Raw genomic sequence first — 19,281 nt, 5'->3', positions numbered from 1 at the left:
AGGTTGATATAACTACACAAAATTGCTAAGTCAGTTAGTGTCCCTAAACAGCTGGTTCTCTGAAATCCAACATTACCATAATACTGATGGTCCACATGATCAAATCACATGAATCAAACCAAGCACTATACGGGCTGTTTATTTCTACAGAAGTAAATCAGCAATAACTCAACAGTTGTTGGTTACATTAACAAAGACATCATGATATAAGTATAACAATAAGGACATACAGTTAATGTCCTGGATATGTCAAGTGTATTTTACCTTTACTAAAAACAGCAATTTAATTAAAGTATTTTGCACAATAAATCAATGTGTTACACATAAATTAATATTATTTTTTTAAGATTTGGAGGTGTTTTTCACCTTTTGTTTTCTCAGTCGTTGAGCCGAATGCTATCATCCGCCATCTGAACCCTCTGGCAAATGTCCTAAAGCTGTTGCTCCTTTAACTTGTCCTTAACGAACAGCAATTTGACACTTCAAAACATTTTAAATATTTCACCCAGAAGCTGTACATGAAATGAAAGCCCAGTGATAATCCAGCAGATAGGTTGCTGATCTTGCATTTGCTTTGCATACAGTTTCCAAGGGATGTTTTGCTTGTTGCCTTTTCATTCAAATGCCAAAAGCGATCTGTCCATGTTTGAAAAATGTAAATCCATCTCTTCCCAAATGACCTGACATCCAGTTCATTTCGAGAGCAGCCCTTAGTTTCTACAAGTCATATTCTAGACCTGAGTCAGTGTCTTCTCTGTAAAGCTGTTAGAAAAGCAGCGAAGCCCCCAAAGACAAGCAGAAAGCCGGGGAGCAGGGAAAAGTCCATAGACAACTTCCATCTTGATCACATTAGGGTTTTTGCTGACGCTGAAAGCCGAAGAGTCAGGGTGGTGTAAGAGGGGCCGGGTTTCTTTCTACCACTCCACCCCTGCTCTCCTCCGTTCTATCCCTTTTCTCATCACGTCCCCTCCCCATTTTTGACAGGGAGTCTGAGTCACATCCTAAGTGTCCCATCCCCCGTCTCACAACTTACCCAGCACACTATACGAATTTAGTCACTCCACCCTCCCCAACTGTACTTTCTTTCTTTACTATTTTAGAACCTTCCTCTTAATATCTCCTCTAAAAACTGGTCTCTTTCCTTTTCTCAGTGAACTCTGTCTTCATTCTTCCTTTGCTTGCTATTTCGCTAAGCTGGGCAAGGCTCCCACCAGTTGATTTTGATTAGTAACAGGCTGCCTTGTAAGACCTCTGGCGGTGGGCCAAGAGAGATTGCTCTAATGTTTTGGCAGTTATATCTGAGGTATGTTTTTTTTTTATTTGTCATCTTGTCTACAAGAATTCTTAGCCAAACACATTGGCAAAAAAAAACAACAAAAAAAAAAAATAAATAAACAAGGCAAAAGATATTTACAGACATGTTTTTTAGAATGTATTCATCTGAATGTTCTTTAAGAATATGTGACAAACATAAATATGACCTTTGAAAAAGTTTGTATCACAACAGGAACAATTTTCAAGGTGCTGTCAACCTGATATCTTTGTTTTAATAGAGACAAAAAGGAATAAAAGCATTAGCCACACAAATGCCAGCAATTCATTTCCTAATATAGTCATTTGCCAGCGACGCTTAGTAAAAAGAAAAGGCAAAGCCAGAGATATTTATACTTGAAGTCACTGAGACCATTTAAGACAATGTTAATCAGTACTTTTTCTTTATTGAGTCTTAGTCTAAAAATAAGCTAAATATTCCCATTTGCAAGGCCTGCCAGTGAAAAAAGCCTCCCCAAGTCAGACAAGATGCACTTAATAAATGGATTTAGACCTCTTACTATACTGTTGTCTCTTATGTGATCTAAGAAAGTAAACTTTGTTCACAAAAGCTGAAGCTCCATTCGAATTAATCAAAGCAACAAGGGACAACGTAAGCTCAAGAGAGAACTGGAATTAAGGCCCCTCCAACTGTCCCTGCAACCCTGGCCTCTAACTTCTGGGTCGTCCAGATGTGAGGTGAGGCTCTGGATGAGTCTTTTCTTAGGGGCCTTGCTGGGAAACTGTGCACTGCTGTCACTGCTGGCTCTCCAGGGACACAGATGGTCATACTGAAGGGGAAGGATCCAAGTTCAACAAGACTCCTCTCTGGTATGTCACATGATGTACTCTGTGGTTATCCCGAATGCAGTGTAACGAAATACAGATCTTTTTGGTCACAGTAGCCTCCATGTGGATACGGCTGATGATTGAAGTGCAGAGGCCGACACAGAGCATGACTCAGGCTATCCACTCATTACCTCCTGTAGACATCCAATGCAAGCCTATAATTTAAAAGACTAGGTCTCCCCCCACCAATCGCATAATTTTGCACGGCCACAGGGCAACTGGTCTGCATCACAATTAGATTTATCAGTGACACATGCTCAATCAACAACATGTGAGACACAGCAATGTCTCTTCAGGTGCACATGCATGTGATCTGCAAGAGCACTGAACCATTAAAATTATAGCATTAAAACAAAATGCAGCCTTTACAGCCATGCTGGCAGCTCTGTCAGGTGGTGCAACCTAGCAAGCATTCTGATATGCAAACAATGAAAATACTAACACGTTCTTTCTCAAGAAGTAAAATGTTTACCAAATTCTCTATATAAGCCTAAATTTGCTAATTCGCCTTGAAAAGTAGAGTTAAGGTCAATATAACAATGTATCACTATAGAATTTGCTTATAAACCATAGGATGAAATAAGAATTAGAGGGTAACACTTAAAGTTAAAGTTATTACAATTTTACAATTCAAAATTTCATAGAAACCCTTCCAAATCACAAAAATAATTAGATTAGAATTATTATCTGTGGAGCACATCTCTGTACAAATTTCATGAAAATCCACTAGCTGTTGAGATATTTCAGCCTGGTCCTGAAGTGGTGGACCACCTGGCTGCTGGAGCAACGTGTCCATCTCCAGAGTCATGCTGTGAGCATGACTAAAAACAATTCAATTAACTTTCACTTAGTTTCCCTTTACTGTATAAATACAAAATTATCAAAGAAAATCTTCAGTGCTTAGTCATAATTTCATAGTATATAAACAGTTATTTGTTCTAAAGAGTCATCATTACAAGCTGGACTCTAAGTCCCACATCACAGAGGACAAGCATGAGCATTCTCTAAGGCATGCAGCATCATCGGTCACATGTCTAGAGCCGTCAAATACATAGTTAAGAAAGACCTATTCATGATTCACCTCATAATCCCCCACTGTTCAGCCCCTTGGCTTCTTAAGTGGAGCACTGAGGACCCAAAGGAAACAACCTCACATTCCGCACTGATATAGTTTATTATTGGAAAAATTAAAGCCTACTTCATGGGCATCGAAGAACACAGTGTTTGCCCGTGTAGGAAAATGTAGGTAACTTATGGGCCTCTCCCTTAACTGAGTCAGTTTTACTCCTTGCATAAACAAAGATTGCTTTCAGGAAATTTTGTTATACCCTTTTTAAGGCTTAGACTTTAAATAACTGTCTTCTGTGATACTTGCCTACTACTTGTGTGAAGCTATAAAATGGCTCTTGGGTTCATTGAAACTAGAAAAAAATAAACATAATACCAGAGTCTCAGCTAAATAGTTAAAAATAACATTGACAAACAGCAACAAGATCTGTGCAATCTTTTCCTGTTATTTGCTATTCCCTCTGGTTAACAACTGCTTCACAAAATTTAAATAGCAGTATTTGAGGGCTGGGTTTAGGAACTTGAGCAATGCCAATATTTTTGACTGGAACTTCCCAATGTAGATGATGCAACTTAAGAGTATTTAAGAAAAAGTTGAGGGTTGCAACTGGCTCTTAAATTGAAAAAATGGCTTTTATCATTTGTAAATTTTGACTTGCTTTGCTGTACAAGAAGTCGTTGTGGGAGAGACTTGGGGGGAGGGCTTGCCCACTGATCATGGGTTATAGTGTCACTGCTACCGTGGGAACAGGAAGTACGTGTTATTGAGGATACAGACCCTAACAGGCTAAAATAATCTATCTAATCTTCTTGTGAGAGGGTTTGTGTGTGCATAATACAAGGGAGGACACAATGTATGTGTGAATCTGTTCATGCATGGGTCTGTGTCTCTATTGATTTAAAATAGTTTAATAAAATGTTTTATTCAAGATGTACACTATTATGTCTATACTGAGTTCTGCAGATGCATTTGCTGCCAGCTACGCGTCCCCAAGGTCTTTGGAGCCTACTATATAGTGCTCCAGAATTAAATTAAGTGAAAAAGCAGGTTTATAATAAAATGTGTACAAGCTTAAGTATTTCAGGTAATGCCCCTGTTTTTGTATTTAATACTGCACTTTCAGGGAATGTGCACATTAGTTGATTGTACTGAAAATGCAACATGCAACTCATCATTAGTCTGTCATCAATCTTTTTATTTGAACATACAGAGTGACTGACATGAAAAAACGAATAATATAGTTAATACTTGTGCATATTGTGGTCTGAAATAAACTGTTTAAATATTTAATCTTGTCTTTTTTATGTGTTCTGAAACACAGATTATAAAACAAATGTTTCATGAAGTTTAGTGTTGAAATGTTACATTTCAGCTCTGTGATAGACTGGCGACCTGTCCAGGCTGCACCCTGCCTCTTGGCCAATGACAGCTGGGATGGGCTCACAGCCCTTAAGTGGATAAGAGGTTAAAATGATGGATGGATGCATGTTACATGTAGCATTTGCATTATTTTTCACAACACCCAGGTCATTGACAACTTTTATCTCTTAGTACTTTAGGTACTTTACTATGTTTGGTTTGGGAAATTAAATTAAATATATGTGTCTCACTCAAAGCCTCATTGTCATTAACCCAGTGTACCATCTGTTTTTTGTTTTCTGTACTCTTACATTGTTTCTCAACATGCTGGATGACCAATAGTGTCTCATTGCCATTTTTGAAGTCATTAGAAGTAATGACTCACAGCCATTTCATTTGTGTTGGACAGCGTTTGGTCAAACCTATTAGATATGTCTATATAAAGACACAACGACCAGAACCATTCACTGAAATGCACTTCACTGTTCAGCGAGGCTTCAATTATTTGATAGAAAGACAAATTATTTGCCTTTCTTGTGTAATCAAAAATGGAATATGCAATTTTTGTGTTGCTTGTAAATATAATATGGCCTTTATAAATATTTGGATAAGCCTTGGCTGCTTCCTGCTTTCCAGAAACCCAATTCAGTGTACCTAATTCATGCAGTAGTTTCTTTTTTATAAAAAAATAGGATAACAGTTTACTTCTAACAGTCTATTCCAAACAAGACCCTGATGATGCCACGAAATGGAGATTTGAATTTTCTAGAACAGTGAATTAATGGTGATGTCATCTTGGACAAGCAGGAATGAACAAAAGTTCAATTCAAGAAACTCATCAGAAACTCTCGCCTCTTTGCCTCTCACTTGCTCACTTTGGTCCTATTCGAGATATTCTGGATCTGGACTTTAGTCCTCCAGGAGTCTCAAGTCTCACCTCGTCTTTCTCCCCATCAAATGAATCCAGTCTATGTTCTGCTCAGACAATCTACCAACGCCATTTCCGATAAGCTGGAACTTTTCTAAAATGCAACAAAATAAAATCGTTAATTTGTTTGAATTTACTGTTTGCAAAGACTGAGTCTTTGGTGCATGCTTTTCTACCCACTCTCTAGTGTCTTACGTTGCCCCTGTCCCAACTTTTTTGAGTGTTGCAGGCATCAAACTAAATTATTTCAATTAAGCTCTATTAGGTCACAGATTTTAGTTTTTATTGCATTTTAAGGAAAGTACCAACTTTTCTGGAAACTGGATTTGTACCTGCATCGCAAACACACAGTTCATGGGTAGGTGGCAACAACAGCTGGATTTCATTTGTGTGCTCTCCGCTTTTAAACACATGCCCCATAACCCTATAACCACTCACACCTGAACACATTCTCACACTCCTGTAGCCTTGAAGTATGTGCACAAATGCACACGCGGACATCTACTATGCTAGAATAGGAAGATGTCTAACTTTGCTTTTGACCTTTTTTATTATTTCAAATCTCATATTCTTATTTGTTTTGAACACAAAACTACAGAACATTTCATGAGCAATGCCACATGAATGAGAAAGCAGATGTCCATATTTGATTTTACTGGCTCACCTTAAAAAATACAATGCTTTAGCAAAGGTGCAGTGGTTCACAGAGAATCTCTCTCATTTTCATCACTTTTGACAAAAAACATATGGGTGCAGCGAAGAGGCTCCAAAATATTAACCTTATGAAATTCATTACATCTTCCAAAGAGCTTGAAACTTGAGGACAAGGACACATAATATTTATCATATTGTCGTGTTGTTTATGAGGAATGATTCTTGAGCTTGGACCAGACCCTGTGAGAGCCACAAAAGTGACGTACTACATCCACCCACCCAGGATTCTGTAGAACATATGCTGTGCTGGCATTGACTTTTCCAGTAGAGATCCAGAAAAACGTGTTGTCCTAAGACACCGTTGCCACAGCAGCATCAGCAGGAAATGCTTGAGTCCAAAAGTCAGGAGATTAGGGGCCAGGGGTTGTTTCATCAATTGATGAGAAGCGTCTGAGCAGCTATGTTTCTGCACCATGATCGCTTGCTTTTTGGTTCCAAATGTAACCACCCAACATCTGTGCCTTGTTCTCTCATACACACACGCACACAGTCATGGTCAGCTGCTCTGAGGTCCTGCAAAATCTATGTATATTGCTTTACTTTTATTTTTAATCCCTACTGACACAAAATAAGTATGATCAGGTATGAGAAATACATGGGACTGGTATTTGAAAAAGGATGCATGAACTCAGACAGAGAACTGCACAGGTACAGTACATAGAACAGTGGATAAAACTGCCTCGGTTAAATATTTACCTTTTCTTCTGGTCTTCTATGCAGAGCAGTTGAAAAAAAGCAATAAGAATATAAGAAAAACAAGATCTTCTGCAGGAAACTGTTTGACATTCCAGCCACTCAGGAAGTGTACAGGTCAGAAAACCGCCATGATAAGGAGAAGGAACCTCAGGAAAAACAGGAGGCAGAGAATGATACCCTAATGAGAAGGATGTTACTTCAAACAACTGATAGATCAAAGGTAACATGGCAAAAAAAATGTTATTCCTAACGTACACATAATGATGCACAAGATGGTAGCTTCTCAGAAATATAAAGCTGCAACACAGAAACCATATTTGCATGAGAATCAATCAACAATTACTCATTACTTGAACTTGCGCATAATGTGCACTGGGAAGCTCTTACCACATGCTGTTGGACTGCACAGTGGGTGAGGAGGATGCAGCAGTCTCTGTGTAGGTAACACAACCCAAGTGACTGTGAGTAAGAACTGCAGTCCCCCAGCAGCAGGGCTACACGGGTCTCACTGTAATTAAATAACGAATGAGCATTTAATGGAACCAGCAGTTTACAATAACATGACACAGACTGCAGGGGGCGACAAAACCATATCTTTATTAATAAAGGGAGTTTTACTGTTACACATTTACATAATATCTGGTCTTTATACTTGTTTAGATTTAATTCAGTGCTTGAAAACCATTTAACACGATATGTAGCAGGAGAGCCAACAGTGTGTAACGTTTATACCGTGTATTTCCCATGAAGAATTGGAAACTGTTAATAAATAGTAGCTTACAGTAAGCAGCTGTTACAACAGCACAATGACAATGAAGGTGAAACCTACTCACCTGTGCGGGTTAAATGCTCCTCGCAAGATGGTACAACACCAAGCGGTCAAGTAGTGCCAGGTATAGTTTAATGTTTTTTTTTATTTTTAGTAGGAGTTCGCTCGTTAGAAGTTGAATCATTACTCGACAGCTTCTTCAATCCTCCAGCAAACGGCGCCAAATTCAACACGTGCGGTCAGCAGAGAGCGGTGCTGCGTTCACGGTCAACGGACTTGACATGATAATGAGGGACGATGGTAAAATAAATAATAAACGATACTGCTAACTATAAAGATGCTACACTTTTCTTACTTTTCTTTATGTAGAGCCCTTTATGTACAGTATAGTTTGGCTATTGTGAAAAAAAGTATCAGCCACATGCTTTTAAGAAAGATAAGACTTTTAATATTGTATACAAAGCACATTTTATTTCATATTGCAGCAAACAGAGAGGAAAAAAAGCTAAATAAATCAATCAATATCAATACTTTGATCTTTATATATGAATTGGGCCTATTTTTTGGAGTATCATGTTGCAGATACAGACACTTCATACGTGACTTCAGGTCAACTACTACCCCACTACTTAAAAACAGTAAAAATGCACGCCAGCTGCTCCACAATAGTAAAACAAAAGGTGCAGAGCAACTCAGTCGGTGTGAAAGTGAAAATACACATGAAGGCATTGACGATAATTGTGATTTTATTCTTATTTTTAACACTGCTGTTCGTTGTTTGCATCTTTGCGCGACAATGTGTAATTTTCCTGACAGCAGGTGAAGGCAGCACAACACTTCTTCCACTTCTTCCGCGTTTTACCTGCGACTGGAAACATGGACATGGGCGTTTGCCAATAAACTAAAGAGGGTTTAAAAAGGCTAGTTAGACATCTGTGTCGTTAGATAGATTATAGAAAGAAAGGGAACAGAAAAAGAAAGTCAAATAAGCTTAAAAAAAAAAAAAAAAGTTTCACCAAAGAAGAGGAACTTAAAGCTTTGTTTTTATTCAGCTGAAGTTGGCGTGTTGTCGTTGTTCGCAATGGGATGTTGTGTTAGCACGGAGGTAAGTTAGCTCAAATATAATGGAAGTTTCACGCCAGCTTGGCAAAACGTCACTTCTCCACCACCACCACCACCACCACCAACAACAACAACAACACCACCACAGTCGCTTGTTTGTCAGCTGGTTGTGGAGCAGAGTAGCTGCTGCACCGCAGTCTGAGCACTGACTGAACCGAGGAGCGTCGCCTCCATTGGGAATAACGCTGTTATTTATGCCTTGGCAGAAGAAACGTGACTGGAAGCCGCTGGAGGAGCGCAGCTGTACCGACATCCCATGGCTCATTATATACTCACTATTTTGTATTGGAATGGTAAGTCTTTAGCTGGAATAGATATGCACTCTTATGTCTCAACGCTGTTGGGATTTTTATTTATTGCTGAAGAGAGAGATGATGGTGGTTGAACTTTATGGTGCATGCTGTGTAGTGGTGTTACACAGAGAGAGTGCTTTTAATAGTAGGTTGTGCACCACATTTATCACTGTACAGTAGAGTTTAACAACAACACCACGAGCTGCAGCTTTTTCAAGATGCACAGGTGAATCATCAAATCATATGACAGAAACTGAATGTGGTGGCTTTGCTGCACAGTTCGGCAGCACCACAAATCTACAGCCTCTAAATGTTTATAAAGCTCAATCAACACATTTTTCTTTCAGTTTTAAACCTACAGTGAGCATTATAGCCATTCAAGACCCTGTATTATTTATGAATGTCATCCTACATTTAGTCGAAAGCAGCCTGTTAAAGGTGGCTGCGTGGTCCTATTTGCTAGTAATGGGTTTTATGTGTAAACAATAAACGTTATGTGTAATGCAAACAGTTAACGTCATCTAACCTGTGGTGTTTGCAGCTGTGTATTTGTGGCTACCCCATCGCCACAGGAGGTGCCTCCAGGCTTATCTCAGGATATGACAGCTATGGCAACACCTGCGGTCAGAAGAACACCGAGATTGAGGGAGTACCCCTCAGTGGCAAGGACATGTCTGAAAACAAGTTAGTGTGATTTGTTGTCCTCTAAATGCTTTCATTTGCATCTGTTTTGCAGAACATGTAGTAACTTATCCAGTTCATCATCCCAGCAGACATGTTGACTTATCTTTTACTCTCTGTCCTTGAGTGTTGGTGGCACAGACAAAGCCATTCAGAATTGCATGTATGCATGTAAGGATTGCATCATGTTATCCTAATATCAATCTAATTTGCAACAAACAACTGGTTTCTGCATTTGTAAACACTTCAGTTAGCTCTCTTCCCTCTGCCATAGCTGTCAGAGATGTACTAACAGTGGCCTACTTACAGTATGTTTACAGTAATTTGTTCTTGCACAAAAGTTATAGGCATGTGACACAGCAGAATAAGATGTCATCAGTGTGAAGGGTAATCTAGATCAATGACAGAACAGAGCTACACTGACCCATGGTTGCACTGTCTTGTGCATCTTCGGTGTACTTAAATCTGAATAAATAGCAGTTTTATCTGACTATCCAAGAAAGTCAGTGGTAATGTGATTGTTATCATCAGCAAGCAGCTGCAGACCCAGTTTCACTGAAACAATGGGTCATGCTTTATTGATGGGCTGATTTCCCGTAAAGACGTTGAATAAAAGGCGTTTTGGATACAAAGAAGGATCTGTGTGACAGGGGAGCAAATGTTGTTGTCTTTCATATTCTGCCCAGACAGAGCAGTCCCAAGTGACCCAGTAACACCCAAACTTATATTTTCATTTATGGAAAATTGATTCTTATTTTTGAGATAAGGGTGTGGCAACACTTCATATTGAACAGTTAATAAGTTATTTTTTTGTTGTTTTTTCCAGATATGTTTTCTTTCTAGAGCCTTGCAACATTGACCTCATTAAGAGGAAGGTCAAGTCCATCGCACTGTGTGTCTCCAAATGTCCTGCTACTGAGCTGGCTACATACGAGGATTTAAAGAAGTTTGCTCTGAACAATGGTGAGTTAACTGCACAAGGTGTGTAACACAGTGTCAGTTTTATATGTACATGTAAGTATAACAAATGTTGGACAGAAATGGGATACACTACACCATATGAGTCAAACTCACGGCCCGCGGGCCACATCCGGCCCGGCGTGTAACTCTATCCGGCGAGATCACTTCTATATTATTGTTAATAATGACCCCGCGATATGAAGCGCTGGTAACACAATAAACTACAGATCCCATAATGCAGTGCTTCAGCTGCCTTGCCGAACACATTCCGCGTTAATCAAGTCTAGTTTATGATGCTGCAGGTTATGAAGCTGGTCCTCAGGATGCCAAGTAATGTTGAACCATATCGTTACAACAGTGTTCAGAAATACGCACTTAGCTGATAAACTGAGTTCTCACGGCGCTTTGGTGACTTTGATGAACAAGCAAATAATTTTGAGTTGCTTTGCAACCCATTTGCCGTCTATGTGGAAATTGCACCTGTGCAGATTCAGATGGAGCTGATTGAGCTGCAGTGTAATGACTGAAGGTAAAGTAGGACACTGCAGGACCCGCACAGTTTATTCACTCCATTCCCGCAGAAATGTCCCAGCTCCGTCCACATGAGGCTCGAACCTTGTTTATGTTTGGTAGAACAAATCTTAGAGAGAAGCTGTTCTCAGTGATGAAGACTAACAAAACAGCACACAGGAGTCGTCTCACTGGTGAGAACCTACAGTCCATCCTGAGAATCTCCACAACACAGAACCTTACAACAAATATAAATGAACTTGTTGACAAAAACAGATGCAGCTCTGATAAAATGACTGAAGAGCAAAGACTGAATGATTTCATTTGTTATTGCTGAAAAGCACAAATGTTATTTATATTATTTGTTATGCAGCATGTTCATATTTTGAATTTGTATAATATGACAGGATATATTTTTATGGAGAGCGAAATCTTTTGGGATATTTAAAATTTAAGTTTATTTTTTAGATAAAATGACATAAGATTAAAGAAATTTGAATGTTTGTTCTTTTAATGTTTACTTTATTTCTAACTTGTATAATTTAGACAGGATATATTTTTAGAGAGAGCAAAATATTATAAGTTATTTAAGGTTTATGTTAAAAAAAAAAAAAGTTACGTTTTAAAAGTTTTAGTGTGTTCAATAAATGTTTATCCTGTTCGGCCCGTGACCTAAAGTGTGTTTTGGATTTTGCCACCCTGTGCAATTGAGTTTGACACCCCTGCACTACACTATACATTAAATGCCAATATAAGAGTCAGCTTTGAAAATATTTTACTGAAACTGAATATGTAATCTATGTTTTTGTTTTTCTGTTAGGCTCTTATCTCTGCTCTTATGATATCCCATTCACAAAATACACAAGCCACTCAGAGATATCCACTAAATGTCCCAAACTCCCTGTTCCAGCAAGGTAATCCAACATTTATTTTGTCTTTAAATATAATATTACCTCATAAACAACTCAAAGGTGCTTTCACTGAAGGGGTTCTTAAAAGTTTAGTGCAGTTCATAGAGGTACAGTATCTTTAAACCAGGACAGCAAATGACAGATGTGAATGTATTTCTGTGTTTTTATCATTGCTGTATGTTCCATTTTTGCAATTATGTCATTTTTAATATTTTTTAGAATAATTTTACTTTCAAGTCTACATTTCATTCAGGTATTAAATGAAGTAGTTTTGTCCAAAATAAATAATACTGTAGTACTGTACACTTAGTAGTACTTGTATACTTATAGTTTGCCACAGTCAATAATCTACTGCTTCAAAGACTGTTCACTAAAAGTAATTGAGCCCAGTGGTCTCTTGTTTGCAGTAAGGCTTTCCCGCTGTTCCACCGCTGTATTCCTGTGGATGTCGGGTGCTATGCTGAATTCGCCCAGGCATTTGTCACATTTGTCAGTGACAACTCTGTGCTGCGCCGGGTCATCGCTGGTGTGACAGCCAGCAAGGAGATCATCATGGGCCTTTGTGTTTTGGCCTTAGGTATAACACGTGGTTACATTTTGCCGGCCATATGCATGTGGATATCTTTGGTGATTCATGAGTTGTCTTAATTCAGTGAGAAAGAAGTTACTCACAGCTGTAATTGCTCAAGAGGTTTCAGTAGGAACTGTCGGAGGGGAAGCTATTTTTGTTGTAATAACAGGAAATGTTTGAGTGCTTACAGTCATTGTATCCACTGAAGTCTATCCCACAGGCACTAATTTAAGATCTGCTCTAACAAACTTCATCCTGTGTCAGTTTTAGTTCCTTTAATCTCTCAATTTCTGATTTTGATCACCCTGGTTTGGGTGTGTTAGTTGTGAGGGCTTCATTATTTATAACAGACAGTTTTTCCTTCTTATGATTTCTGGGCATTTTTTTTATTCACAGCTTCCTGCTTTGTTGTTTAAATGAAGCAAAACTACTCATAACTTAAATAAATTATGTAGTTTTGGTGTGTTTTTAATAAACGTTGCAATGAGCAGCTAATGCATTCAGCACTTTCACGCAGCTTCAAATGTTAGCATGGTTTGATTTACTTTCATGATGCTTTTTTTAATACAGTTTTGTCCCTGATCATGATGGTCGTCATTCGGTACATCTCCAGAGTACTGGTGTGGATTCTAACGATTCTGGTAATCATCGGCTCTATAGGTAAATTTCAAAATCAATGTACTTTACTTCACTCCCATCCACTCCCCAAAGTCATTTTGCCTGTTTTATTTTGGTGCTTTCGTTTATGTTTCAATGACGCAAAACAGCCGTAGAGGATGATTCTGCAGTTGTACTCTTTTCTTTTCTGCTCTTGTCTTTTGCAGGTGGGACAGCTGTCCTCTGGTGGCTGTACGTTGACAGCAAGAATGCACTTAATAATCAAACCATGTCAGTATTTGGGAAGGAAGTGGCCTCAGACAATGTTAAGGCTCTGCTTGTGTATTCAATTGGTGCTACAATTTTCACGGTATGTCTGAGTGCACAGCTCCTGTGTGCATGCATTTTGTGATAGTGTATGCTATTTATATCAAGGATACTAAGAGATGTGGAATGCATAGTAAATAAAATATACAGTGGCTAGAAAAGGTATTTGACTGGTGGAAAGCTCCTACCTATGTGCATAGTTAAATCCACGTTGCGACTTTTCTTTGGCCAGCCAGTATATTTCATTAGATCACTAGTCTTTGTGTAACCCCACAGGTGGTTCTCCTGCTGATAATGTTTTTCATGAGGAAACGAGTGGCCCTCACCATCTCCCTGTTTCATGTGGCTGGTAAAGTGTTCATCCATCTTCCCTTGCTGGCCCTGCAGCCTTTCTGGACCTTCCTCTGCCTCATGCTCTTCTGGGTCTACTGGATCGCTGTGCTTCTCTTTCTTGGGACTGCAGGTTAGGACAATGGCTGGTGGAAAGCCCCCGAACATTTCCTTTATGTTGATTAGATCAATACTTGTCACGTTTGAAACTGCTATAACAATTCAAAATTATGTATAGTTGCTTATGAGTGTTGTATACAGACTGGTTTCTAGCATCTAATGCATCAATGAAAACATTTCCCAGAGAAATAGAATATCATGTTTGTTTCTTGTGACATTTTGACTTGGTTTTGTGGCATGACTCCCAACTCCCACATTTGAAATCTTGCGCCAGTCTCGTGATGTAGGAGGACGGACTCAAAGAACCACTTATGTCTTCAGCTCCCACTTCTCTTTTCCACAGTTAGTTTTCAGTTCCACTAAAGAAGCATTTAAAGCAGCAGATCACTGTTTTTTAGATGATATTGTAGCATATTTATTTCACATAAAATCAGTCTTGTAGAGTCTGTTGCACTTGTTTTCAAGTAGAATGCTTAAACATTTCAACTTAGTGTAGAGGGATGTATAGTGGAGGTAAAAAAGAATACCCATTCCACGTTTACACGCTTATTCTCTTCACAGGAACGCCAGTAAAGAATAACTCTACAAATGTGGTTGAATATCAGATGCAAGGGCCTCTTCAGTACTTAGTGTGGTATCACGCTGTGGGTCTCATCTGGATCAATGAGTTCATTCTCGCCTTCCAGCAGATGACCATCGCTGGGGCTGTGGTCACGTACTACTTCACAAGGTACAAAAAAGTAACCATGTATTCTGTTTTTTATGACATGGAGGTGTCCTTACTGCCACATTTTCTTTATATTTTAGTTTTTTCATATATATTTTTAATTCTGTCTTCTCCCTCTATGTGATTAACTTAAGAGATAAGTCGCAGTTGCCAGCAACTCCCATCCTTTCTTCCATGGCACGCACCATCCGCTACCACCTGGGTACTCTGGCCAAAGGCTCCTTCATCATCACACTTGTGAAAATCCCTCGTCTCATCCTAACATACATCCACAGTCAGCTCAAAGGAAAGGTGATTTAAAAGTCCATTGAGGACTCTTGTCAAGCTGTAATCATCCATCAGTGGGATTTTCACACATGTTTAGTTTAGATATTTAACCTGTAAATTTCTCACAGGAAAACGCCTGCGCTCGTTGCATGCTGAAGGCGTGTGTCTGCTGTTTGTGGTGTCTTGAGAAGTGTCTAGCATACTTAAATCAAGTAAGTAATCTTGTATTTGTGAAGAAAATATAGTGTACAAGGAATGCAGAATCTCAAGTATTTATTCAATGTGTCAAATGGTTTCAGAATGCTTACACTGCGACAGCCATCAACAGCACCAGTTTCTGCACCTCTGCCCGTGATGCTTTCATCATCCTCGTGGAAAATGCTCTCAGAGTGGCCGCCATTAACACTGTGGGCGATTTTGTCCTCTTTTTGGGAAAGGTACTGAACCACACACCACTGCTGTCTGATTCTAGTGTCCACTCAAACAGTTTTGGAATTTTCCATGTGAGATTTTACTTTAAATGTTTTCTAACAAGCCCTAAACTTCCACTCTCAGGTACTCATAGTCTCCTGTACAGCTTTTGCTGGCATCCTGGCCCTAAACTACCAGAGGGACTACACCGTGTGGGTGCTGCCTCTTCTCATCGTCTGTCTGTTTGCCTTCTTGGTGGCCCACTGCTTCCTTTCTGTGTTTGAGAATGTGGTCGATGTCCTCTTCCTCTGCTTTGCTGTCGACACAAAGTATAATGATGGCAGCCCGGGACGACAATACTACATGGACAAGGCCTTAATGGTGAGAAAAAAAAACTGACCTCATTCTTTGGACACATAATGTTGTGGAGCAACTGCAGCAACCGCAGATCATAGCACTGCCCCCACAGGCTTGTACAGTAGACACTAGGCATGATGAGTGCATCACTTCACCCACCTCCCTTCTTATCCTGATGCACCCATCACTCTGGAACAGGGTAAATCTGGACTCATCAGACCACATGACCTTCTTCCATTGGACAATTCGTAACTCAGTTTAAGTAGTTTCATCAATCTCCTTAGATGTTTTCTTTGCTTGATGACAATAATTTGACCCTTCTGAAACAGATTAACATCTTGTCTACGATCGCAGGATGTGTCTTCTTGGTTGTTTAAGAAATGAGAAGCTACTCACTGCATCAGTTAGGGTTAAATAACATCCATTTGAGTGGGAGGCTCTTACCTATCTGCTTAGTTAAATCCAGGAGGTGACTTTTTTTTTTAGACAGGCACTGTGTTATTTCGTAGTATATAAAAACTCTTACACAATTTATACAAAAACTATTATTTTGTTTTGTTTGTTTTGCTTTTATTGACATTTATGAGCTTCAATATAATTTTTTTTAACCCATTTCTGGTTCTTTGATTGTAGAAGACGAGATTACTATTAAATATTAAGTAACATTTCTGTATCTCTGTATCATTTCTTTTCAGGAATTTGTGGAGGACAGTAAGAAAATGGCAGGCGATGGGAGGGGACAGGAGATGAGATCCATGGTGCGTTAAAAATCTTGATGTAAGCTGGCTCATTCCAGCTGAAAAGCAAATACAGAAAAAACCTGTTAGCTAATGCAGATTAAGACTCTATCACTATGTTCTGTGCAGTTATAATACTGTGCTTTGTATGGGTGTGAATGACCATCTGATGACAGTCTGACTAAATTCTTTTGTCTTTCTTACAGACACGTGGAGGGACTTCAACTTAACTAAGTATCTGGGAAACTGCCAAAATGATTAAAAACACTGTAAGGCTTTACTCAGAGTTTACCAGCATTTCACTCCAGGGACGTAAACACAATAACATTAACTTTTATATGGAAACTACTTCACTGGACGTTGCTTTGACTTTTATTGTTATTTCTAAAACCAAGGTTGCTATTTTAAAGTTTAACACTAATGTGTGTTGTATAGCAACATCTTATTTGTCTTTGTGTGTTTTTATTAACAAGATGCCATTAAGTTTAATCTTTTTGTTTTTGGGTTTTTTTGTGTTCACGCAGGTTTAACATCCATGGTTTTTTTGTTTTTAGTAGTGCTAGCTACAATTTAAATGACTTGGTGTATATTATCAAATGAATAGCTAACTATGTTTTGTCAAAGGTTGTTCAAATTGTTTATTACTTATTAAATTTTATACTTGAATAAACAAATTTGTATTGGTTTAGACATATGTCACATTAAGTCAAAATGCTATCTTAACCTAGTTGTACAAAAATGCGTATAAATAAAACTTTTTGAGTTTCTCCAAAGTTCTGGTTCCTAAATCCATCTGAGTGCTGGCAAGAAAACTAAAGTACAATGTAAACAGAAAAACAAGCAGGCAATGATGCAAAAAGAGGAAAAGTTTGTCCCAAACATTCAGCTGTCATTTCTAACTAGGACCACCAGAGGGCAGCACATCCTGTCAAATGAATGACATTTCCATTTTATAGCCACTGTGGATGTTATGCCCTTTAAAAGTAATGAGAACAAAATGACATTATAACCTGATATCAGAGCTAATAGTTTTATAGTTTTCTGAATCCACTTGTGGAAAATAAATGATGTTGACATTTAGATTTTTCATCTTTTGCTGGATGTCTTTGCATATTTCACCACCAAATTTTGATTTGATTTAGAAAGATGAAACGTGAGTGTAAGTCCAGGAAAATATTTAGAAATATACATGTATTGTGACAACTTAACTAAATAGCTGTGTATACTGTGCATTCTCTGCAGTGTTGGCAATAGCTGTAATTTGTATATACAGGATTTTAAATGGATGGTATTCGTATAGAGGTATTCAGCAGTTAATATAACATGCACAGTGTGGTTTCTTTTCCTTCACAACATGTGCAGGTGAAACTACCTTTTAGATTAGAAATGTGTAAAGTTACCATGGAGGTAGACTGGCCTGCCATTATCTGTCCTCCCATGAGTGTATCCACAGTCTGCTAATGTGCAGATTACTGCCTCATCCTCTCCTGTTTTTTTTTTTTTTTCCAATCCAGCATTAGATTGACAATAGGCAAGAATCAAGCCACTAAGCAGTTAGAAGTTATTGATGGAAAAGCTCTCTCTGCGCTCTGCTGCCCACCTCCATAAAACAGGAATTCAGAGGAACCGCTCAGTGGCTGGTGAGTCACACCCAAGTGATTTCTGGAGTACTTAAAGAACACTAACTGTTTCTGGAAACCCTTTGTCACTGGGCTAAAAGGCAGGAAAACCTGTTCTTTCTCAGCAGGAAGTAGCGAAATTTGACAGCTGGAATGGATAATAATTCATCATTATTATTATTGTTTTATAATCTATTGACTTTAATAATTACCATTCTGATAATGTCATTTATTACAGCGAACAAAGCAGACAGGCAGGTCATGGATAGTTTAGATAGAGTTTCTGACCCCAATCCCAAGCTGCACTCTTTCAAACACAGCTTACACACACAACATTTTACATTTTAATTATTAGAGATGACATCTTCAACAAATAAACAGTTCACAAAACCTGAGCCGTCCCGCCGCTATATGGACGTCTGTTGTTCATGCTGACTCAGACGCAGTAACATGAGCTTTCTAAGTGTGTGAGTGTGTATTGACCAACAGTGACTAAACCATTAAGATACTGCCTCCTCAGCAGCCTGTTCTGAAAATGTGCAAGTGGAACAAGCTTTTTACAAAAAACTAAAAAGCACTGATGGGGGATTATGATTCTATAACTCACATAGGTCATGTTTAATTCAGTTCTGTGATTTTTGAAAAGCCACTGAACATTGTTTAATACACCAGTGTAGTGTATCATGAGATGGCAAATGTATACATAAATAGAAAACACATCAAATATTTAGACTGTCGCTGAAGTTCAAAGATCATTTAGAACTCAAAGTGGAGACAACAATCTGCACAAGCTCAGCAAAACTCTCTGTATTAATAAACAGGATATATTGGCAACATCATATAACATACTACTAGTTTGATACCAGGATTATTATAGATTATAGGTTAAATGTGTTTATTATTAATAACATTAATAATAATCTTATACAATGTATTGTATAAGAATTGAGATTTTTGATAGTTTGCTTACATTTTTAAATGTGCTATTCATCAATTACACACATGAAGTTTTGTTTACTCATCACTCTCCCTGTGAATGGTCTAAT

At 38.5% G+C, this 19,281-nt stretch overlaps 2 protein-coding genes across 3 annotated transcripts in view; one reads left to right on the top strand and one right to left on the bottom strand.

Annotated features, from left to right (window-relative positions):
- Window positions 1-7,006, bottom strand: part of dlc1 (DLC1 Rho GTPase activating protein) — a 73,717-nt gene extending 66,711 nt beyond the window's left edge. Inside the window, exon 1 of one of the 2 annotated variants that reach the window (XM_026359525.1) lies at window positions 6,927-7,006. The gene's annotated coding sequence lies outside the window, so the exon portion shown is untranslated. Of the gene's footprint in view, window positions 1-366; window positions 862-6,926 lie in introns of those variants that run through there. The other variant, XM_026359524.1, reaches the window with a different exon arrangement.
- A 1,546-nt stretch (window positions 7,007-8,552) lies between these two features.
- LOC113162408 (choline transporter-like protein 1) lies at window positions 8,553-17,389 on the top strand. Its single transcript, XM_026360502.1, has 16 exons — window positions 8,553-8,800; window positions 9,024-9,110; window positions 9,652-9,794; window positions 10,618-10,754; window positions 12,082-12,175; window positions 12,580-12,749; window positions 13,314-13,403; window positions 13,568-13,710; window positions 13,944-14,130; window positions 14,679-14,847; window positions 14,979-15,135; window positions 15,240-15,323; window positions 15,411-15,548; window positions 15,667-15,903; window positions 16,575-16,637; window positions 16,823-17,389. Exons 1-16 carry the CDS (start codon window positions 8,777-8,779, stop codon window positions 16,844-16,846), a joined length of 1,947 nt encoding a protein of 648 aa, XP_026216287.1. The 5' UTR covers window positions 8,553-8,776; the 3' UTR covers window positions 16,847-17,389.
- The last annotated feature ends 1,892 nt before the right edge of the window (window positions 17,390-19,281 follow it).

Source organism: Anabas testudineus, chromosome 1 (assembly GCF_900324465.2).
Source record: "Anabas testudineus chromosome 1, fAnaTes1.2, whole genome shotgun sequence".
Classification (NCBI taxonomy): domain Eukaryota; kingdom Metazoa; phylum Chordata; class Actinopteri; order Anabantiformes; family Anabantidae; genus Anabas; species Anabas testudineus.
The sequence above is the reverse complement of the archived record's forward strand: the minus strand, read 5'-3'. Positions and strand labels throughout refer to the sequence as shown.